Source organism: Erpetoichthys calabaricus, chromosome 3, assembly GCF_900747795.2.
Source record: "Erpetoichthys calabaricus chromosome 3, fErpCal1.3, whole genome shotgun sequence".
Lineage (NCBI taxonomy): Eukaryota > Metazoa > Chordata > Cladistia > Polypteriformes > Polypteridae > Erpetoichthys > Erpetoichthys calabaricus.
The window spans coordinates 165,812,849-165,838,107 of record NC_041396.2 but is presented as its reverse complement, the minus strand read 5'-3'; the positions used below and the strand labels follow the sequence as shown (position 1 = coordinate 165,838,107).

The 25,259-nt window shown below is 35.1% G+C and overlaps 1 protein-coding gene across 2 annotated transcripts in view; it reads right to left on the bottom strand.

Annotated features, from left to right (window-relative positions):
• The window catches only part of LOC114649383 (interphotoreceptor matrix proteoglycan 1), a 176,159-nt gene extending 172,502 nt beyond the window's left edge, over nt 1–3,657 (bottom strand). The window contains exon 1 of one of the 2 annotated variants that reach the window (XM_051925550.1): nt 3,256–3,657. In XM_051925550.1, coding sequence (XP_051781510.1) covers nt 3,256–3,331 — 76 coding nt within the window. In that variant the 5' untranslated portion in view covers nt 3,332–3,657. The remainder of the gene's footprint in view (nt 1–3,255) is intronic. The other variant, XM_051925551.1, reaches the window with a different exon arrangement.
• Nucleotides 3,658–25,259: the final 21,602 nt, after the last annotated feature.

The following is a 25,259-nucleotide window of genomic DNA, read 5'->3' as shown; positions in this document are numbered from 1 at the left end:
CAATTATCAAAACACAGTCATTTCATACACTGTATCACTATTCAAAGCAATAATGATTGCTAGTAGCTTGACAATGCTGATATCTCTCCTCTTTATGACCAAAATGCTTTCCTGAAAAGCCCTTTGGAAGACAACCACTCGTAATTAAAAAATATAATCATTATTAATTTCAATGGGAAGAAAAGAATGCTTTCTTGAGCTCTAAAACTGACAATTTTTCCCAACATCAGACTAAATTCTATTGGAATTTACATATTAACTTTAAAAGTTAATTGTAGTTATCAGAACACACTCTAATGCATGGCATTTCCCCTTCATTAACGACTCAATAATACCCCTGTTTACTTGCTCCCATTAAGCTTCATATAGCTACTATATTAAACAGCATGCACTAACATTTTCAAACAAAGCAAATATATGATGCTAATTGTTTGTGTGCACAGTATTTGTACATTGATTTTAAAAAAACAATAACAAAACAGCAACTGTACAATAAGGATAGGGAAAAAAACATCAATATCACACTCAATGAACAAACTGAAATCAAACAGAAGAGGTGGAAATGACGACAGCATTACTGCTGTAGGCTAGTTGGTGATTGTGTTGGTGAGTAAGAGGGTGATGGCTTTGGGAAAGATGAAGAGATCCTTGAACTCAATTTCTGAATCATCCACATCATACGTTTCTTTCTCTTTCACTACAGTTGAAGGATGAGAGAGGGAAGAATGTTGAAAGTGAGGACACTGATGTAGGAGCACCCATGTGGAGCAGAAGGGGCAAAAGCAGGAGGATTAGATACAGAAAAAAATGATGAGATACTGATCTGTTTAGCTTATTGTACCTTTCTTTTTTTACAAGCTGACTTTACAATCTCAGTAGAAAATGGCACATTGATTCTTGTAACTGAGAAGAAGATGCCTCATAACACAAAAACTAAACGGAACAACTAGTAAACACAAAAAAATTGTATCTCAAAGAATACCTGTAATATGAAATATAAACTTTGGCATCTGTGGCATTACCAGAAGTTAAGATTGCATGATAAATAATTATTGTGTAAGGTTATTTATCATGAAATTGTAAGGGCAAAGATAATTTTGTCATTTATTACTAAAACATGAAAAACGTTTCTGTTTTAACAATGTGTTTACATAGATTGTTGTAGACATGGAACACACATTAAATGTATGTATTCCAAATAACGATATATTATTTATCCTCTAAAATTCCAGGGCTTCACTCCAAGATAATCAAGGCTTGAGCTGGGAGAGCAATTTTTGCTGTTTCTGTGGTGGTGGGGCTGCTTGGGCTTATCAACACATTTACAAGACACAAGACACTGACGGCGAGGTGCAAAGGGATTTAAGGTGGGCCAGAATTACAAGTTTTTCGTAAGCTTTGGTAATTCTAGTGTTAAATCATTTGTCACATATTAAATACAGTTTTCACAGATATGTATTTTTTAAATGATATACAAGAAGGTTACTACTTTAAGATAAAAAAACATCTTTCCAGACATCCTGAAAGTTTCAGTAACATGTTTTTTTTTTACCAAGAAATAGAAGGTTTTGGAACACAAGCACATTAAAAAAGTTAAAATATAATAAAGGAGAGGAGGCTATTCAGTTCATCAAGCTCATTTGGTTAACCAGTACCTAAGGTGTCTAAGAAGACGGCTGAGAAAGATATTCTTCTCTGGCCACTTTCTAGTGCTGCTAAGAATGAAAAAAACATAACAATCTGACAAACCAGAGAAGAGCATTCAGTCTGTTAAGCTTGTTCTTTTTTAGCTAATGGTAGGGTGTCTAATGATGAAGATGTTTAAAAAGCCAATTACACCATATTAGTCAAATGCACCTATGCTAGGATATCATTGAAAGGGAGATTACAGCTGTTTTTGTGTTAATTATTCCTATTTCTGTACACGTTTAATCAACACAATAAAAAGAAGCAATAGGTATCTTAATGGAGCAGAAATAGGACAGGAAAAACTGTACTTTAATTAATAGTTTATAGGATGCTTGCAGTCCATCTAAGAAACTGGTAGATAGTATAAGTGAAGCAAATATCAAAATATTTCCTCCTACATTAAAGTCTTTATAACAGAACCCAGTTTCTTCCAATCAGAGATGTTTGAGAAGAAGGTCCGCCTGGATACTGGCTCACTTTTTTAGGCACATTGTGTTCACCCTCAGATTTCAACAGTGCCTGTTCAGCATTTTATTTTGTTCACTGAGTTCAGTCTCAAAGGTTTGCTAAACAGTTTGTATAAAACCTTTACATAATAACAGAAAGAAATACAGAGCACCATAGCCTGAATGTTGCTATGATGGGTACACTAATATGCCAGTTTTTGTCTACTGACCATGTGATTTGCTTCAAACAATATTGTGAATCTTTATGCTGCAAAACACTATTTAATGGCTGAACTGAGTTTAATGGAGCCTGTCAGTAAGCTCTCTGCCAGGAATAGTATACAAAAGCCTGCCAAGGTACTGAACCCCTTTCACTAATTCGGTCTAATTCTGTTGTGCAACCAACTGCTAATCACTGTTGAATGAATCTTTATCTAATGGCTGCTGAAACTCATCAGCTGGGTGTATTCACTATTGTCTATGTCTTTTAATTTACACACACATAAAGTGACATATACTGCATTGTCTACAAAACCAAAAAAAGAAACCTTAATGATTTATTGACAATTAAGTATGATTTGCATTATACAAAACATTTAAAGTACATTATTTAAATATGAATAAACAATATTTAAGTCATACTGAAGTATTGTATTTTGTACTGTTCTGTAACAGTATACAGAATGTTAAAGTATAACACTTAATGAAGCTAGCTCCTGTTGTATGTTTTAATTATGATTAGCTTTCTATTTTTGCCTTATACATGTAACTAAATAACACCATCAACTATAAACCTCACATGCTTATCAACTTTATAACATTAAAATATGTATTTTTGAAAATGTTATTAGTTTGAAAAATACAGTAACTGCAAAACATTGTCAAATAATTTATATAAAATTATATATTTATATTGTATGGTACATTTTTAGACTAAAATTACTGTTAACTTTATGAAAAACATGACACCCCCCCCAACCCCCTGCCCAAAATCTTCTGGCAGCAACATTATGGTATTGTTTCACATTTTTTAAAGTTAAAACTAACAATGACATCATTCCTGGAAGTTAAAGCGTATATCAATCATTTTCATTTAGCAAGTCATATTCTTAAAACTTACCTCTGCTTCCATAAAGATGAGTAAAGAAAAAGATGACAAAAAGTAGTCCAATTTTAAAAAGCATGGTCATGCACATTTTTTTTCTTTTGGAAATCCTTTAATAGTGATAGTTTAATCTTGCTGTTATCAATTCCAAAAACACTTTTCAAATATTATTAGACTTCAGATTTATTATATATTTTACAGAAGAGCAAACCACTGTAGGTTACAGAGATCAGTTAAGCCACTGTGTAGTAATGAACTGAAGAATTAGGAAGGGGCAGAAGAAATGACGTGACTGACAAAGTTAAAAAAGCACTGTTTGTTTCTGGAATGAATTGTTTATCTGCTGCTCAGACATAATCCTACTTACTACTGGATGGACTACCTTCATCTTGTTAGTGTCCTTATGGAGTGGCATCTGTTAGGCTTATTGGCAGCTTCCTCTTAGGCTTTGGTAAAAACACGAGACTATTACTAGAAGGATGGGCAGGGAAGAGTTTTTTTTTTTCCCAAGCCATTCACAACAAAATAGATTGTGCTGTCTACAGGAAAATGACATTTTCACAGTCTATTTTATGAACTTCCATATTGGGTTTTGTTAGCAAAGTAACCTGATGAATTGTAACTTAGTGGATGTAGTACATATGTTGTTAAAGAAATAATAAACATTAAATGAATTATAAATTCTAAAATAAATTATTCAGTAAAGGGTAAATCATTATAGCCACATAATTTGCAATATAGATAGCTCCCTCCCCACCGTTTTATCTTTTTTGAAAACAGCTACTATTTAGAAATGAGCTTCAATATTTCTGTTTGTGGCCAAATTTTAATGCATAGTAACATCATGACTTTGAAGGTTGTAATTCATCTTTTTCAACTCCAACCTGTACAGATGCTCCATTACATAATTTCAGTGCTGTGTATGTAAGTGGAGGGTTGAGCAATATAATGCAATTCTTAAATACTTTTTTTCAGTAAGAGCTGTGCACACTAGGGGTGCATCTTAGTCCCCAAACCCAGACCACAGCTTTACCAGCACAAGTGTGGGGTTTAACAACTGAGTACACACACCAAAGTGTCTGTCTGTCTATCTATCTATCTATCTATCTTGCACAGTTACCTTCTTTTCCAATGCAGCAGGCACCTACATAGTTATCAGTTCAATATAGAACAATACTCTTCTCCTTCATTCCAGATGAGTTCAACTCCACTCCTAACTTGAGACTGGGATTTCTTCTTTCCACCAGTATTGCATCTGGTAAGCACTTCTGGGTCAGGCAGAACCTTTCATGTGACGAGGTAGCATCCTTTCAGTGGCACCCAAGGACTTCTACAGGGTTATCCACTGGAACTACCACTTTCATGCAGCCCTCTGGGTGTCAAAATTTAAGCTACATTAGAGGGATGCTTGCACACATTGTGCTTGGGGAACATATTGCCTCAGGAGACATCCTCCATCTGTTCTTCCTTTAAACTTGCCTCCTGAATGGGAAACGGAATACCAAACATTCCGACATGGATACCCATCTATCTCTTCCATCACACTTCATAAGTAATTAGCATCATCAGTAAAATGTTTTGTATATTAGTCCTGAATTAACAAGTACATCCAGCATGGTGTATGTGCAGTTAAGAAATCTGAAATACATTATAATGTGAAGACTAAAATGCAGTGAATTCAGAAAGCATTTTGACCCCTTCACCTTCTGTACACTTCATTGTGATACAGATTTAATTTTAAATGGATAACTGCGCCATTTTTCCCCATCAGTCTATACTTAATAACCCATAATGACATATTGAAAACATGTTTTCAAAAAGTTTTGTAGATTTATTAAAAAATCAACAAATGAGATCTCCATTTAATATAAATATTCAGACCCTTAATTAGGTAGTTTGTAGCAGTCCCATTGGCAGCATTTTTGGCTTCAAGTCATCCATGGTAAGTCTCTACACACTTTGCATATCTGAAATTGAGCATTTTATACCATTCTTCCTGGCAAATCCTTTCAAGCTCTGGAAGGGGGTGTTTGTTAACTGCTATCTTCAGGTTCCTCCACAGATGGTCTATGAGGATTAAGTCTGGGCTTTGGCTAGGCCACACAAGGACAATCAGAGACTTGTCCCGGAGCCACTCCCATCTTGTCCTGAATGCATGCTTTGGATCATTGTCATGCTAAAAGGTGAGCTGTTGCCGTAGTCTGAGGTCACGTGCACTCTGAATCAGTTTTTCTTCAAGGACCTCTCTCTATTTGGCTGCATTCATCCTTCCCTCATTTCTGACCAATCTCCCTGTCCTTTCCACTGAGAAGCACCCCATAGCATGATGCTGCCACCACCATGCTTCGCCATAAGGATTAAATTAAGCAGGTAATGAGCAATGGCTGGTCTTTTCCTGCCAAAGTGATTGGAGTTCTTCCCAAAGAGTACAAGTTTTGTTTCATCAGACCAAGAAAATCATTTTCTTCATGCTCTCACTCTCCATGTGGGCTGTCATGTGCCTTTTACTGTGTGGCTTCCATCTAGCCATCCTACCATATATACCTGCTTGATAGAGTGCTACCGAGATGGTTGTCTTTCCTACATGTTTATTCCATCTCAACAGAGAATTTCTGAAGCTGTGTTAGAATGACCATTAGGTTCTTGTCACATCCCTGACCCAGGTCCTTCTTGCAATATTACTCTGTTTGGCCTTGCGGCAAAGATAAGGAAGAGTCCTGGTGGTTCTAAACATCATCCATGTTTTACTATTATTGAGGTTCCTTTTATATTGGGAACACGTGCCCTGATCTATGCCTCACCACAATTTGATTGTGGAGGTCTGCAGAGAGTTCCTTGGACTTCATGACTTGGTTTTTGTCCTGACATGCAGTATGGATTCTGAGACCTTGTGCTTTCCAAACTCTGTCCAATCAGTTCATTTTGTCACAGGTGAACTTCATCAAATTCAGAACACATCATAAGGATAACTAAAGCAAACAGAATGCACCTGACCACAATTTAGAGTGTCACAACAAAGTTACAGAAGGTGAAGAGATCTGAATACTTTCCGAATCCACTTTTAAAAATAAAATTGAGCTATAAGAGAAAGTCATTATTAACTGCTGTGAACCATTAACAACTGCATGACTTAGTTTAACTGTTGAAAACTGTTAGAGAATTGATTGTGAAAATCAAAATATTGTCATTTTGTCGATTAATAAAGATGTAGCAACACTACAATAAAAAGTAAATATTCTGGGAATCATGTCAATCCTGACAGAAGACTTTCGAAATGGCATCTTGTCAATTTGCAGATATCTCAGATGTGTTTTAAGATATCTCAAAGTTTCCTCCATGCCTCTTCTGCCGTTTAATATTTCTGAAGTAACTTTAAGTGAAAATTGATTTTCTACATGTTTTCAAAATTACATTACAATTTTAAAATAACTTATTTATTAATTAATTTATTAATATGTATTAATTTATTAATACAGAATCTTTTAATGCTAGTAAGAAGTGGTAGCCAAGTAGTGGCACTTTGTATACATAAATATGAGCTCTGTCCTATGATACTGTGCATGATCACCATTTAATGTCAGTTTTTGTTTAATAATTTGTTTATTATTTTAATATTATTTTGTTGACATCATTTAATGGGTACCTCCATTTTGTTTACATAGGCTCTGCCATTTTGTGTTTTTAATTTTCACAGGTGCCGCCATTTAGTGTGTCAATCTGCCATGATACTATGTGGTTGCTACAGTAGGTGTGTAATGCTTCACAGTGAAAATTAATAAAGATTTTGCAATTTCATTGAAAGACAGTGAGACCAGTATTGCTCTCTGCATCTTGGAGTCTGAGACAACTGATGCTCTGATCCTCATCAATTGTGAGACAATGAAACCTCAGCATACAAATTCAGAGGTCTTGTCAGATCCCATGTGGTCACCCATTAATTGTGAAATTACCATAGTAACATTTTACGATATAGCTGTGGAACTGATTATTGTGAGCACATTTCACCTTCTTAACTTATTATCCATCCATCCATTTTCCAACCCGCTGAATCCGAACACAGGGTCACGGGGGTCTGCTGGAGCCAATCCCAGCCAACACAGGGCACAAGGCAGGAACCAATCCTGGGCAGGGTGCCAACCCACCGCAGTTAACTTATTATCCAATACAATAAGTGATAGTTAACTGATACTACAGCATTTAGTGTAAGCTTCAGTGATTTGAACTATTATAAGGGTGGTAAATTCCTCATTTTTATGAGAACAGATGGATTCAAGAAGAGCATTTCATATTTTGTCACTGGAATTCTACTATGGGTAAAGTTTCAAATGCCCTGAATTTCAATGTGTCATATGTAGTAATGAACAAATTGAATTTACAGAGAAACTCAGTATTTCACTTCACAAAAAAATCAGAGAAACATATTGCTATTTGCTTACAGCAAAATTTGTGGCATTTACACAAGAATAAAGCCGCTAAGTTCCTTTCTGGAAGTATTTTAGTACATTGATTGTGAATGTGTCTGCTTCTCTTTTAGCTATAAGTAGTCATGTTCTCTGTTTTCTACCACAACCAATACCTTTAAAACCCCAAAAAGCTCTTTAGTGAGGTTTGCATTTTACAATTGTGAAATTAATTTTAGCATTGGTTTCATGAAACTACAAAACCTGCCTGTTTAACTCATTACTTATGCATCCATCTGTTGTGCCCTGTAGGTGATATTGTATAGTTTAGGCTCACACTGTATGACCATCTCTTTTGGATTTGCATTGCCCAGCTAAGCATGTGCAATGCATCTCTGTGTAACTTTGAGTTTGTCCTGCAACAAATATATCACAGACCTCTCTTTAAAGTAGCTTGGAAAGTACAGGAGGTTAGAAACACCTCTTTTAATCTCTGGCCAGTCCTGATCCCTGATCACTGCACAAGTGAGCATAAGGAAATGCTATCATCCATTGATGCTGCTTTATAACCCTACAATTAAGACTTGCAGTGTTCTAAACAAATGGTTACTAACTATGGTAGTATCACTATCTGGGTCAAGAAGGACTTTACACTAGAACAGCACACTCATACTTTGCGTTGTTAAGCTAAATATTTACAGAGGCAACACAGTACTGCCTGCCATACCTGTTCTAGGAATAGTACAGGACTACAAATACTGGGGTTCTATTGGAGTTATATATTGTTCGGTGGCAAGTGGGCGACAGTCAACTCGGTGAAAGACAACTCGGCGAAAAGACAACTCAGCGAAAAGACAACTCAGCGAAAGACAACAAGGCGAAAAGACAAGTTGGCGAAAGACAATTTGGCAAAGAAACAACTTGGCGAAATACAACTCGGCGACATCCTTTACCAGTTAGGTAATAGTTAGGTTTAAAGAGAGGAACAAACTCTATCTTACGTTATCTTCTGCAACCAAAATTGCTAATTCTTTACATAAATTGTATTGATTGTAATCGTATGATAACGTTATTTAGAATACAACAGGTGACCTACGAGTACAGCTTAAGGAATATCTTTACTCTCAACATATTGGGACTCTCATAAAGCAGGTGATTCCATGGATTTTCCGGCGCCCTACATTGTCATTTAAAGATCACTAAAAAATCTCTTTGAACCTAACTATTACCTAACTGGTAAAGGATGTTGCAGAGTTGTCTTTTCTCTAAGTTGTCTTTTCACCGAATTGCCTTTTGCCAAGTTGTATTTTCACCAAGTTGTGTGTCGTTGAGTTGTCTTTTCACCAAGTTTTCTGTCACCCAGTTGTCTTTTCGCTGAGTTGGTTGTTGCCCAGTTGCCCCGAACGGTTATATACCCCATTATTCAAACAATATGTATAATCAAAGAGAATCCAAATTAAGAGGCTTAAAAGAGACTGTACTTATGGCTCACATTTGGCTGGTACTCAATTTTCTTGCACCATTTATAAAGATGAAGCTGTCCATCACATTCAGTTAATCTGGATGGGAACATCATACTATATCACACCATCCTGCTTTCATAGTTATAGTTATTATAGTTTGTCACAAGAATGAGTCACAGACATCATGTATATTGTTCCATGGCTGCAAAATTTTGTTAAATTGAACAGAGATGTTCACAGATTCGAGTCCGAAACAGGCCAGTAAAGGAAATGACTTCATCTGAAGCCAGAACCAGAAGTAACAGGGCTGGAACCAGAAGTGACGTTGTCGGGACCGGAAATAACATCATCATCAAGCCTGGGAGTGGAACTGATGTCATCACCGCCGATGGGACTGGAAAGTGAAGTCATCAGGACAGGGAAGTGATCAGTGGCGCCGGTACCCTGCAGGATTTCCCATGGATGGTCTGCAAGAGATTGATAGAGACAGTCAGCACACCCCACCACCCCCTGGTCTGGCGTGGAATTACTATCATTTAGGCCCTTCAGATGTCTCCCAATCTCACGTGTGTGACAAGTTATTGCCAGCAGATACCATTAGGAATTCCACCTGTTTATAATTTTGCTGTCTATTCATTTATACTATACAGAACATGAACAAGCTGTGACACACGCGCGCTTGGGGAGCAGCTAACGGGCTCAACGACGCAGGATAACACAAAGAAAGTGGGTTTTGTACAGGGCAATAATGTCTCTTTCTCTCGTTCAACAGAAAAACTGAAGAATGAAATGCACCATTGGAAGCCTGGCAGATGGTCCCACACACACGATAACAAATTCTTTACTTCCGACCTCACCTGACGACTGCACTTCTGGTCATTTCCGCTCGACCTTCTTCGCAGCGTCCCCTCTGTATTCATTTTCCTGCCAGTATTGCTATATAAAATCCACTCATTCATTTCAATGTTGTCCTCTGTATGATTCATTTGGAATGCATAAGCCAGGAAAGGCTACTTTGGACCTAACAGTACACTGGGCCAACACCCCAAACCTTTATGAACGTGTTGTCTCAGCTTCTTTCTTTCACAAAGCTAAACATGTCAATGAGAAGAAGCTTTTTAATCCTTTGATTGACCAAAGCCAAAGTGTACTACTCCCCTAAAAGAAATCTAAAAAAGACTTCAAGGTCCTAAGTAATAGACATTTTTTTATTATTACCAGGTAGAAAAGTCAGTTCAAAGGACTAATTTTTTTAAGAAAGAGATGAAAAATTTAGGGTAAACCAGAAGGTCTGTTATTAAATAGTCAGAACTCATATATCCAAAATAAGCATGAGGATACTGAGCATCAAAGTATGAACAGAAACCAAAAATTATAATTGTAATTAAATATAGTACATACAGTATGTCGCTATCTTTCATAATGCTGTTATGATAACATCACATGCCTTGCCCTGGTGACACACTCTACTACTATGTGACTGGCAATGGAGGTTTTTACTATAAACAAAATGGCCACCACCATGGAAATAATGCAGGAAAGGATGGTGCCAATGGGAAAAAAATATACCAAAATAGTGCTAAATTAATACTATGAAAATAGTGATAAAATTATATTAACTGAAATCAACAACTTCCCCAATAAATAATGCAAAAATGTGCTTCAGAGTTCAACAGCACAAATTTTTCTATGATGGACCATAAAGGAGCAGATTCATACAACTCACAAAGTCTAGGGTTATACCCCAAAGAGGAAATGGGATCAGTATTATTTGGAAAGAGTCTAGGCAAAGGTTAACCATTTTATTGTGTTAGAACTCCAGTTTAATTTAACACACTAGCAATAAGTAAAATTAACAACTGAATACACTTTACATTTTAAGCCTGTTTGTGTTTGGACAAAAGTGGATAGATGTATAATTGCTTGATAAAAACTGTACATGTAACAGAAGTAATAAAGAATAACTCTAGATAAATTTAAGAGATATTCTTATTAAATGTAACACTGAGGCTATGATCACTTTGTGAAGGGGAATGGCAAAATGCAACTAAATTAGAGGATATAAATATGGTATTCAATATAACCATAACAATAGATTATAGATAATGTTAAAGATAAAGGGGAGCAAAAAGTTACAGAATATGTAAGAAGAATGTAAGTTCTTGTCAGTTTGTATCTGTACCTACTCATATAAAGGCTAAAAAATCAGGGTTATGCAAAATCTGGATTAAGTAATATGATGGGATTTTGGGCTCAACATTATCTACCTTTTAGGGTGTCATATACCTTACATTTTACACTTACACTTTCAGCTATCTGTCCTTGATAAATATCTAGCTGGTTGACTGCACAAAAGCTTATATATTTCCAAGGTCTTACATATTTTTAAAGGTCCAAATGAACAATACTAATCCTAAAATATAAGTAAAGACAGTATGTGTCCATGTGATGGAATCAGGAATTAAAGTAACTTGTGTCAATTGTTTGTCCTGTGCTGCTCAGTGTGAGTAGTCTTACTGAATATAAATGAATTCAATAGACAGAATATGTATAAGTCAGAGATCACAGATGGTGGAGAAAGTGAGTTTATGGTTATTACATGCTAACTGCAGCTGGAGAAGTGTAGTTACCCATCAGGTGTGTAGCACAACAATAATGAATACCAAATGGTATTCACAACAATTATTTTCTGAAGATTAAGATAAGCAGAGAGTCACAATAATATCAATAATTCTGTAAAAGTTGCAGTATCTCCAGTGGTGTGAATATATGCATGATGAAGACTTTGATGTCATATTAGTTAACTTGAGAATTCTAATTTCAATTATGTATTTGTGGAAAAGATGGAAATACATTCAACACAGAAATCAAGCAAGGCTTGAGTAATGTGATCTCAAGTCAGGCAGAACAACTGTGCTACCTTGCTGCATCTAACAGTATATGCTTTTTCCACTGTGGTGTCACCTTTATTTGTCATTTTACTGTTATGTATACTGCAGGGTGATTTTGACATTATCCTGTCTATGTATTGTCTATCTATTGTGAATTTCCCATTGGGATTAATAAAGTATCTATCTATCTATCTATCTATTATTGTTCATAATGATCATATTTGTATATTGCAGTGTATTCTCATTAACTTACTGAAATTTCATAATATCAAGCACAATTATTAAAAGACTATAAGAAACTGAAAGAAACTTAAGCATTTAGATGTTCTGTATAGGTTTGGAGACCATGGTCTTGGAGAAAGGAAAGCTTTGGCTCCCTAAGACCCTAAAATTGGATGAGGTGGATTCAGTACACAGATGGATGGACTGACTGAATAAGTAAAGTAAAAAAAAAAACAGGAGGACTTTTAATTGTTCATTTTAAATGTGCAGTAATGTACAGATGAAAATGGTGTAGTTAAATGTGATGTATAGACATCAAATAGTTGCATTCATGTACTGTATATTCAGCAGTGGGTATCAAGGGGAATTCCTTTATCCCCTGCAGAACTGTAGGGATGAGTGAAAACTTCATCTTCATAATGATAAGCATCTTGTAAATTTTACCCAGTGATGCGTGTAGCTTCCTTACGGCCTCTTATTTAAGCATCTGCTTAGCAGGTAAAGCTGGGCAAAGAAGATTGGTCTGTGTTTATGGTGGCACTAAAGTACTTGGCTAGACAAGTGGATAGACTTGACTGAAGGGTTGAAAATAAACTGTTATGCAAACGCATTAAGGCAGCTGGATATAAATAGTACTTCACATTGAAGTGGAAAAAACAATACTGTTAAATAATTCTGAAACTTCCAAAGAGTAGTGTCATCTATGTTTGTTAGAGTCATCAAAAGATAAATGTTTTAATTGTGTGTTTATATATTTATAAATCACCAGATAGATATCAGTGAGGTATATTTTTTAAAACACAAATTCCTTCACGGTTAACTTGCTGAATAAAATTGCACACTGTAGTTTCTATGCATTATTATTGGCATACAATAGATTTACAGTATATTCACACTGATTTGTTTTACTCACAATTTATACCATATATGTTTCTAATTTACTTTTTCTCCTTTTCAGTAGGCTAATATTACTGTTTTTTTCTGGTGGTAGAAATTTATCAATTGACTAAACAATTAAAAAATATCACAGAGTCAGTCTGACTGTATCAAATTACATAAGGACAGAGTTGTCAATGCCTTTTAATGAGGATTTGCTTGGGTTCCTACGGAAAGTTTTCAGATATTTGATAACCATTCATTCACATAACCACCTGCCTTTCTTTACCCTGCATTCATTCCTTTATTATCTGTGACAGATTGGCAGCAATATTCTTTACAAGATGAAGATCTAAATTCCTCCACCCACAGCTAAAACAGCCTTGTTACGTTAATAGAGCAAATCCTATGGGAGTACAACAGTAACAGATCACTACTCTAGCTAGCAGGCAGCTAAGTCAAATCTCTTCTTAAACTTCCTGACCTCGGCAGAAGCAGTAGCAAGTGAAGGATTAGGCATTTTAAATTTACACTAAGTCTCAGCTCCTCTCATCAGTCTACTCAAAATACGTCTTTAAATGAAATCTAATTAATTTCGCAAAGCTGCTCTAGACCTGTGTTTGTGCACTACAAGATTGCTAGGTGAACTGGCAAAGGCAAGAAGGTCTTAAAAAAGTCAAGCTAGTTTGTTTGATTAATGTTGGCAATCATTTGCAGAGAAAAAAATACTGCTACTAATTCAGCATTGGTATAGAGCAGCAAGGGATTAAAAAGGCATGAATCCATGAACACAATAAAAGACTGCAAAAAGATTTGCTTAAGAAATATATTGTTCAGTATGGCATACTGTAAATTACACATTATTCCTTTATGACAAGTACATAACTATGAGCATGGGGTGGACATGTCAACAGCATATTGTATCGTACAATATGACATATCGACCGACACTCAGTTGACCTCTAGATATAATATTCAACGACTTGTACAGTATATTCTAGGTTATACAAATACATGCAAAGGTTAATGACACCTCCCTAGCTTACCTTACTGTGCCGTCAACTCTGCATTAACCCAAGATGCAACTCAAGTTTTCTTATTTCAGTCTTCTAGCTTTCCTTAATTTTGCAAAGAAGTGTTTGACAAATGCTGTTTTAGTTGTGTGGATACAAAACTATGGATTTTTCTTTACAGGTCTGTTTAGAACAGGGGTGTCCAGCTCTGGTCCTTGTGGGCCACAGTGGCTGCAGGTTTTCATTGTAACTCTTTTCCTAATCAGTGACCAGTTTTCACTGCTAAGTAACTAATTTTCCCTTCATTTTAATAGCTGTGTTTTTAAGGATTCAGCCCTCTGAATTGATTTGTTTCTTCATTAAATAGCGGCCAAATAGAAATGAGATGTGAAACAAGCCAACAGATGACCAGCTAAATTGGAATGTCAAACTCTAACCAAATTCACTCCACCCAGCTTCTTAATGAGGAGCCAATTGTTGCTGTTAATTAAAGCCGTTATTGACTATCACAACTTTTTGCTGCTTTCATTCTGCCACAGCAGACTTTTGATTTTCAGTTTTTTCTAAGACCACATGTCAACATTTTTTGGTGACCTGAGCAGACCAACATGACTGAGACCTTCACCTTACTTTATTTTCAGGTTAGCTGGTCATGTGGCGGCTTGTTTTGTGTCTCATTAAGGAAAAAGAAACAACTAAGGGGTCTGAATCACATCAATTAAAACTAAGGCAAAACAAGTTAATCAGCAGCAAAAACAGTTCACTAATTAAGAAGATGGTTAGAATGAAAACCTGTAGCCACTGCGTTCCACCAGGACCAGGGTTGGACACCCCTGGTTTAGAAGATTCCATCAAATGTAATATAAGATTCCATTAATGGCAGCAGGTGAAAGATACACACCTTTACTCTTGATTTCTAGAGCTCTTCTTTCTGCATTATCAATAACTTATTCTTTTACTAAGAAACAAAGTCCTTAGGTTTAGTTGATTTATTTGTCTTCACAATGCAACATTGTACATTCATGTCTACCCTTTTTGAGCGTCAGTATTGTGCAAAAATTGATTTCCATTTCACCTTAATATGTTTATTTACTTATTTTAAACTCAACTCATGTGTTTTCAGTCTGATAATCTATGCGAAATTTTCTTAGGGACCTGGCACCACACCTAAAATGCTCCTCCCCATCTTTCTCCACTCCTCTCTGAATTGACTACATTAGTATTTCTTTTATCAGTTTGAAACAATAAAATAAATAACAAATAAACAATGAAGCACACATCAAAAACAAATGCTATTTTAAAAATCTAAGCTTCAAAGTGAATGTATAGGGGTTTCTTCTGTCTCTTTGTTGCATATCTCAACAGCACATATCTGCATTTTGTGAAGTCAAAGTCATCTATTAGATCATCACACAATATCTTCTGTGCAAGCTTAGAGCTGTTGCTGATAATAGCCAAGCTGCTTATACGTGCGTGTGCCATGGATGACCTCAAGTATGTTTTGATGAAGTTAAGTTTTGAAAAACTGGTACCTGGGAGGGTTCCTGCAAACCTGAGGGCAACCCAGAGATTTGGACTTCATTGGTTTTGAATGAAGGTTATGTGAAGGTCTAATTAGTAGTAATAATAATAATAATAATGATGGTCCAGTGTATGAAGGTACTGTTACTCTTTGTTACTTGATATAGCCAAAAATATCTCTTGTGTCATAATACAATTACAACAAAAACAATTTGAATTACTATTGCAACTACTACTAATAAAGATAATAACATAAAATACAACTAATACTACTACAATCACTTAATACTACTACTAATACTGAACATACTTAATAAACTTGCTTAATGCAGTAAATACAGGGTCAAAAGGAAGCTGAATATTTAGATATTTAAAAAATGAATGTGTCACCTACACTAATTAATTTATCTAAACTTTATTTTGTCCTTAGAGTGACAACAGATAGCAATAAACCATTAACTAAATCAGAAATGTTAGCGGGCAAAAAAAAAAATTAACGAGAAATTGAAGTTAATCTGACCTAATTGCTCTTTTTGTATGTCAAAGCTGCTTTTCCACAATTCAGTCAATAACTCACTAGTAAGTAAGACAGCCACCTGAGGTTGGTAAAATTTAGAAATGCGTCCTCAATGCAATGACACTCAGAGCACGTCACATATCAACTAATGTTAGCAGCTCCTAACAACGTGTAAAGGTCTACATGGCGGTAATATCTAATCCTCAGCCATGTGACAGCTAGGTGCTGTAACATCAGATAATATCTATTACATTATCTATTACATCTATTAACCACTCAATATCAAAACTATTACACATAATGGTACTCCAGTAAACCACTAGCTTTATTGTAGTGGTTCTGTGCACACTGCAAGTGCAGCCCGAGCTGTTTCTTCTGTTTTCTTTTTCTCTTCTGTGTTCATGATCACAACAGCTGACTGTCAACAAATTTAATTTAACAAATCATTAAACAGCAAACACCTCAAGACAGTCAAGCTGCAGACCTCCAGTGCTCCACTTTGTTGAGGAGGTTGTTACTTTACATTGTACATCAGTGATGTTAAGCGATATGTCTTTTTACACTGTAGTTAAGATTTGGGTTTTTGAGGAGTTGTCTGACTCAAATCTAATAACCAAGTGACAAAACAGTGCAATTTTATTGGCTTGTCCAGCCGTACTCCTGATTTGTGGAGTTCTATAAATCCCCAATGGTACTTCCATCATCAATCCTCTGATCAGGGGCCCCATGCACAGTGCGTGATCTGCATATACGTAGGAAGCGATGGCTCTGGTACTACATACTGTCAAAATTATTATGTATACTACCTTGCACATGAAAAGTATTTACCCCTTGAAAGTTTTCACATTTTATTATTATATAACATTGAATGACAGCAGATTTCATTTGGCTCTTTTGACATTGATCAACAAAAATACTGTTCAGTGTCCAAGTGAAAACAGATCTAAACAAAGCGCAAAATAATCAATTGCATAAGTATATGCCCCCTTTTTTATGACAACCTAAATCATCACTGGTGCACCAAATTTGTTTTAGAAGTCACATAATTAGTTAAACAGAGATCACTTGTCCAGGGGTACTGCTAGAGATGTTGGGCCATATGAAAGGATAACATATTGGGCCATCAACAAATATCTGTCCTGTATATATCAGGTATTCTTTCTGACCACCAATGAGGGGTATCTGACAGATAATAATTTCCCTCTGTGGCCCTTCCACATTTCTCTCAATATATCAATTGTTTTTCCACTTCCTTAAATTGAAACTTTATTATTCTCTTTTTACTTCACATTCTATACTCCTAATTTCACGTTCTCCCTCATAATCATTACTTTCCTTCACCGACTTCCAGAATTTTCTCTGTGTCCTCTCTGGGTGCATAACAGGAAGGTAGTGTCAAACATTATATACTGTAATAACAATTATTAAAGAAGCTTCATTAATAAATCATTACAAAAAAGATTCAGATTAATTTGTGAGTGAAATCAAGGTGTTGTATTGCCCAAAATGTATGCTTTCTAAATCTAGAAAAATGAACACTGATATGTCTGTGTCACTGCAATTTACTAACTAAGGTTGCTTCCTGCCTTGTGCTTGATGTTTCTGAGATGAACTCCTAGCCCCAGTGAGCCTAAAATTGGATAAAGTGGGCTCAGCAAATGGATGCATGGATCTCTGTGTTAATGAATTTAGAAACAAAATGAGCTACTGTTAGTGCTTCATATAAGATTCCACATGAATGAGAACAATTAGAGCATTCACAACACTATGAAGCAATGTCAGAAGGACCTCTTAATCCATTAAAATCAAATAAGAGGAGAAGTGGGCATGGGAAGTTCAAAGGGCCAATCTTTAATTTAATTAAGGCTGATCTGTTTTTAACACTTTTCTAACCTTCTAAAATGCAAAATCCTGCAATCCTGTGAAGTGCCTGTTGGTTGAAAAAAAGAAGACAGAGTAGGGATAGACTCTGAAAATAAAACAGTCGACATGTTTATGCTAATGATTGCGAGATTTATTGATGTAAAAAGATATGACACCAAAGGGAGGATTTGCTCCCCTACTGATTACTTAAATTACTGTCCAATTATGGGGCTGGTGTTAATTATGCCAGAAATACCGCATGCCGACTTGCTGTCACCAGTCATTACATCCACTTTGAGAAGCAGTCTCGTTCTGTTAGTCATTTGGCAACTCTTTAATGACATGCTTGAAAAAGCAAAAGGAAGAAACGACTAAGTAATTTAACCCTATTAGATTCTGTGCCCTTTTGGGACGACACTTTGCAGTTACACCTCAAACTTAAGCAAAGAACTTTTGACAGCAACATATTATTGATGGAATTTTTTTTTCATTAACTATGCAGTATTATAGTCTCTGATTCTGCATGCAAATGAAATGAATATGATATTAACCCAACTCTGGAGGGTTGTTATTTTTTACAATTTGTCTTTCCAAGCTTTATAAGAGAATTAAATGCAATTGGAAAACATATGTTTTCAAAAAAATAGTGGTCATTTAAAAAAAAAAAAGAAAAGTCTTTGGCTGACAGAAAATAAATAAATAAATAAATAAAGCAGGAAGAATATCCTGCAATTTGCGTGTAGTGCAATAACTGAATTTTTATTACAGTTACTTTATTTGTACACAGTTACTATAAAAAAGCAGACATGATATGTCATTAGTTGTATTGCTCACAGTGCCTGGTTCAAAAAGAAGTTTTCATACAAAATGGAAAACACTCTCTGCTAATCCAGGGTTTCTTAACATTTTTCCCACCTGTACCCACTTTTAACATGTTTGATGACTGCATAGCTTTGAGCAAGTCCTCTTGAACGTTGCATAAAAAATGGATAGGGTTGATTTAGAAGGTGAAATTGCAAACACTCACTGGCGATATTTGAAAGACCTATAACTGATAATTTGCCTGTATCCTCCAGATGACAAATATATGCATTAGTTTCTTTGTAAACACAAGCCGAGCATCTATCCTAGAAAAACTAAGCTATTTATCTTGTAAAAGTACCATGTCAAAAGGTAATTGTATTGTGATGTAATAAATATACTACGATTTTTATAAAAAATCTTGTGTATGTGTTTTGATTATTTTTTTATGCTTGACTTTTGGAAATATTGTGAACAATAAAACTACTGATTATGAATAAACATACTAGCATATTTATTATACTGCAGCCAAACAGTGGCCCTGGAGACTATTAGATATGCTAGTGTGTAGTGAAAGTGTTTGTATTATATTTAAAAAAATAATTCTGAAATGAAATCCATGCAATTCTTGACATTTAAGCTAAAAACACTATTATTAACTGGGCAAATACATGAAGAAAATAGGTGAAAATAATGATAGCAGGGAGTGGGATGTATATCAGTCAAGACCAACATTTAATGCATGTCTACAGCGTATTATGGTTATGCAGATCAATGCTCTTACTAACTGTGACAAGTATTTTAGTGAATCCAGTCATATAAATATCACTTTAACATAAGTAGCTGATACCATTATCAAAATGTACATTCCTCATGTACAACTCCAAAATTTAATTTAGCAGGGAGTAAAAAGCATAACATAATTTATTAAAAAAAACTAAGCCTATGGTCATAATTATGAAATTACTGTATGCACAGACTTTATCATAAAATGAGTATATGTTCAATTTCATGCGTATGTCTACATTCATTATTATTAATATGATGTTACGCAAGATAAAATTCCATAACAGGTTTGAGCTTTGAATATGCAAATTTCTTTAATTGGAAAGGCTGTACTGCATCATAGTTTATACTCTTTTGTAGCAATAGTAGAGACATTACCAGCACTAGCTATCAGAACTTAGGGTTACCCCATTACTAGGTTAATCTTCAGTACACCTCCAAAATACCTTTTCATCAAAGTGAAAAAATACAATAAAATTAAAATTACAAAGCAATCAAATAACTATTTAAAGACTTTTTAAAAAAAATGTTTCCATTTCCTTTATTACATAAGTCTGTAAAAGAAGTAAAAAAAAATGAGTTAAATGTAGGTCTGGTACCACTGACCAGTCTTGTTTTTGCACAGTGCTGAATGTAAGAGACAGTAGAGTAGTGATTTGCGGTGCTGCTGAGTCAAATTAATACAATAAAAGCCATCTAAATAAAAGAATATTTGTCTGTGAGTCCATCCAGTTGATATGTCTCTGTCATTCCAACAGATAGTGTATCACACATATTAACACTGCTTTTTGCAAATCCCATAATAAATTACTTATAACAGAGACATATGCATTGCATTTGTCATTGCAACAGATGGCGTATCACAAACATTTATAGTAATGCATTTAATTGCAAATGTTTGAAATGTGCCACCTGTTGGAATGACAAATACAATGCATTTTTTTACTACATGCATTATAAAATACATTGCAATAGATGGTGCGATGCAAACATTAATGCTTAGGTCAGGGGCTGGCAACCTTTTTAAAACAAGAGCCATTTTATCCTAAATGTTTGACCCAAGATTTACAATGAGCCGCAATAAATAGAAGAGGGGGTTTGAGATATGATATTTTAGTGCGATATGGGTATATATGCATTTAAGACAAAAAAGACTTTTAAGTATTTACAGGACGTAAAGAAAAAATAGTTTGATGACACTCTTGACACTGCATTTCTGCACAGAGTTGTTTCATGTTCCGTGAGTACTTGGACGTCTTCAATTTTAAACAGGATTCCAAGCTTACATCATTAAGCTGACTTCTTAGCTTGCTTTTGATATCATTCATGTTGGAGAACGTCTGCTCACAATAATAAGTGGTCCCAAAAATCATCAGAATTCCATTTATTTTGAGTTGCCAATAATAGTCTGGATGGCTGTTCCACATTTCAAAAATCAATTGATCCTCCTTTCACAGTTGGAAAGTTATATCCACTTGTGATTCATGGCTAAAGTTGCCTTTTCTCTTTCCAGGTTTTCTAGTTCTAGTTTTGAAATTTTGAAATTTTAAATTTTGAAGACCACAAATACTTGCTGTTCAAGTTTTTTTTGCTATAATTCAAACTGAGCTCTGTCAACTATTGGAAATGGCGAAAAATTTATTCAGTTGACATTTGTCACAAGTGGTTTTGTCAAGAACGAAAGAGTGGACTTCTCATCTCTGAAATCTTTGTAGTAACCAGTAAATGAATCATGTATTTTTGCAATAGTTGCCAGAATGAACTTGCAGCCAGTGACACTTCCAGTAGTTTCCAGATGTTTTTTTTAAAGATTCAAAACAAAACAGATTCCCACTTTTCAAGTCTTCAGCAAACAAAAGTAGTTGTCGTTTGAAGGAAAGGATAGTTTCCTAAAGTGTATTTGCAGAGTTACCTCTACCTTGTAGCTTCTGATTCAGGTGGTTTAAATGTGTCGTTATATCAGCAGCAAAGTAAAATTTCTGTAATCATTCTTCATCACTTAACTTTGACTTAAAAAGGTCTTAATATGTTCAAGACATGAAGCAAAACATTTCGTAACTGCTACTCTGGATAATTAATGGACTTTATTGTGCAAAAGAAGGTCGGAAAATATTGACTGTTTACTTCTTCGAGAAGGGCACAAAACTGTCTGTGATTAAGTCCTTTTGCCATTATTTGGTTGGTTATTTTTATTACCAAATCCATCACCCTTACAACTTCAATGGGAAATGTCTGCACACATAGCGCTTCTTAATGAATAATACAAAGAAACATAAAAACATCTTGCTCCACATTTAGGTTGAAGTGGGTAACAAAGCCTTTATTTTTACCTGTTGCACTTGGTGCTCCATCAGTAGCGATAGATACCAATTTATTGATGTCAATTCCCTAACAGTCAAAAATTCCAAAATTGCTGCAGAGGTATCGTCATCTTGAGTTTGTCCTTTAAGAGGTATCAAAGCCAGTAATTCTTCATGGAGACCTTTATCGGAAACATACTGTCTCAGAAGGCTAAACTGTGTGATTTCCTTCACGTCACATGACTCGCCACATGTTAAAGAAGGTACAGATGCTGATTTTATATCATTAATCTGTCAATCTGTCACATTCTTGCCTACTTAATGATTCTGTTGTAAACATTTTTTGTGGACAGTGGTGTGTCTTTAGTTTTTTCAATAATATCTTCTTCATTTTTGAACTCAGAGTACAGATGTTCGGGCAAACTTAAAAAGCATTTTTTTTACATATTCTCCATCCATGAAAGGTTTTCCAAGCTTTGCAATCTCACCAGAAACAGCAAAAGTTGCTGTAGTTACAGCAAGTGAGCTATCTGAAGATTGTATCCAGCTAATGAATATTGACGTTGATTGTTGCATTTTTGCTTTGATTCTCCGAAAGAAAATTATTATTTTCCAGATGCATCGTGCTTTGTTAAAAAGTGACGTTTGATATTTGATTTTTTGTTATTGGATAACTTTTCATTGCAAATTAGACATGATGGAAGAACACTTTTGTATAAAAGCATAATTTTATACCCATTCGGCTTTAAATTCATGGTTTTTATCTTGTATTTTTCACTGTTTTTTCTTAGTTGCCATCTTCTGCTTTGTATGTCTCAGTTTGAAAACGTGCTGTACAATTTTTTTTTGAAAAGCATTGGTGAACTTTTAGACTTGTCTATCCTAAAACATTCTATGCAACTTCAGTTAAGATTAGTTCCTTTCAAATTTATGTTGAGAAACGTTACTTGAACTTGTATTTTTTTCACTTTACACTCATTTAACAGCTATTCTTGATGGTTAAACAATGAAATACCTGCAGCGTTCTGTTGGTACATACTGAAACTGGCCACACCAGCTCACTTCCCCTACTCCTTGAAATTATAGTGGGCAAGTAACATGATTTTCATGACTGAAATAAATGAAAACTGTATGTGTGCTTAAGATTTCCACTGTATTAAAAAGAATGTCACAGCTGTATTGTCTGCAGATAATAATGATGTCATATTTCTCTGACCCTACACTTCACTTGTAAGGTGCCACAGTGTTCTACTATTCAGGCAACCATTTTATTTTGAGCCATCAACACAGGTTTTAAATCTCCATGAGGTACTTCTTTGAAAAAGTCTGTGTTTAAGAAATTTGAACTACAACTAACCATCGATCCTCCTTGACCAACAACTATTTTTCTTTATTTGAGTTGAAATCTGCTGTCTGTGAAGGGTATTTCAGCCAATAAGAGCCCAGTTTGGCTTTATTTTTAAAATATTATTGTAAAATGGCATTAAAACATATTTTTACTAGCCATGTTATCCAGCTTTGCCCAGGAACTATCCTAAAAGAATGTTTGATATTAAATTGCCTTCAATCATTCTTTTTGCACCAAATGATGTCAATTAAAATACACTATTACATTTTCTTATATTACTGAGAAAAATGTTTGAGTCTGGGTGTAAACCAAACAGTTAACTTTTAATAGGCCCTGGTAAGTCTTTAAAAGTCGACAGTTTGATTTTTGCACATATTCCAGGTGGTTCATCAGTCCATTTCAATGCACCACAATATGGACATTTAACATTCATGTTTTTAAGTTTCTCTGTTCGTATCAATATGTTTTGAGGTGTGTTTAGTAACAGTGGCCCTGTGAATTTCTGGATGTTTGTGCGTGTACTTAGCAGCTGCACGTCTGCTAACTTTAATTATTTTGTGCATATTTAGTAACTGCTGTTACTTTTCACCTCAAGATTTTTATGTGTGCACTTAGCAACTGCAAGTATGTTCACTTTGTTTTTTTTGTGTGTGTATTTAGCAACTATAACTGTGTTGCATTAGGATTTTTTTTATATACAGTATATTTAGCCACATATTTTTAAATTGATTTTGTCTGATATTGTTTGTTTATCTAATATGGTGCTTACATTTTCCTGTTCTGCTAGTGTAGTTTTCAGATGATTTGGTCATATCAGATAATCAAGAGGATGTACTCAATTGCAATGTTTGATGTAACCAGTTTTGAGTGTGAGCAAGATCAATGGCAGTAAAAGGTTTGTAAACATCACAATGATCTTCACATAAAGCTCATGTGAAGCTCAGTCTTTTAATTGACCAACCGTTTACCCAAAATGTATCAAATAATACACCATTTATGTAACTTCAAGTGCACCCTCTAAACGTTTCTGATACAGCTAACAATTCAAAAGTGGTAGCATGGGTTGAGGGATTTTTCATATCATTCTTATTCATTACAACACCATTGTAATTGTCGCCATTTGTGTTATATGAGAAAACTTGGTATCATACTCAATCGCTCACTACAAATTAGAAAATCTGATGCCAAATTTACAAACTTGCTACATCCTTAGCGTATCTACCTTCACACATATTATACGGTGTGGAATTGGTATGTTGTCAATCAAAAGAGATTCCACTTTAATTGATCAAAATCAACATACAACTTGAAACAGGCATTGTGTATGGAAACGAGTTTTTTTTAGCAGACCTCTCCTCCTTCTGTCCACTGCACAATTCTGTCTGCACGACACCTGTCAATGGTGTTTCTTTATCCTGTCTAAGACACCTCCACTTCTTCACTCGTCAGTCTATCCTATTGGTCAGTGGCACTGTTAATCTATACCACTCATCAGTTCTTCTGAAGACCTTCATTTGCATAGGCTGCTGAGCAGCTGCTACTCTCTGTCCTCGGGCTTCTGTCAACGCTGCATGGCACATTAGCATAGTATACTCAGCATAGCCTTATTATCAACAAATATCAACACATAAAATCATGTGCCAGCTCATTTTCTTTTTTTTTATAACATCACCAAATTTCAAAAAATTAGTCAAAGCATTTTTGAGATTTTGGGGTATTTCATTTTTCTGTATTAGGCTGGGATTTTATCCACAGATATTTGATATTAAAATGTCCTTTCTTAGCAGAAAACTACTGGCCTAGATGTACCAATCTGCCAAAGTTCATCTTTTTAACTAAACAGAAAATAGTGTTTGTGTTGATGAGTGAGTGAATGAGTCAGTCAACTTTATATTTTATATATATAAAATAATCAAAAATAATAAGCAGAAGTTATTGTGTCGCTCTGCGGTGGGCTGGCGCCCTGCCCGGGGTTTGTTTCCTGTCTTGCGCACTGTGTTGGCTGGGATTTTTCCAGC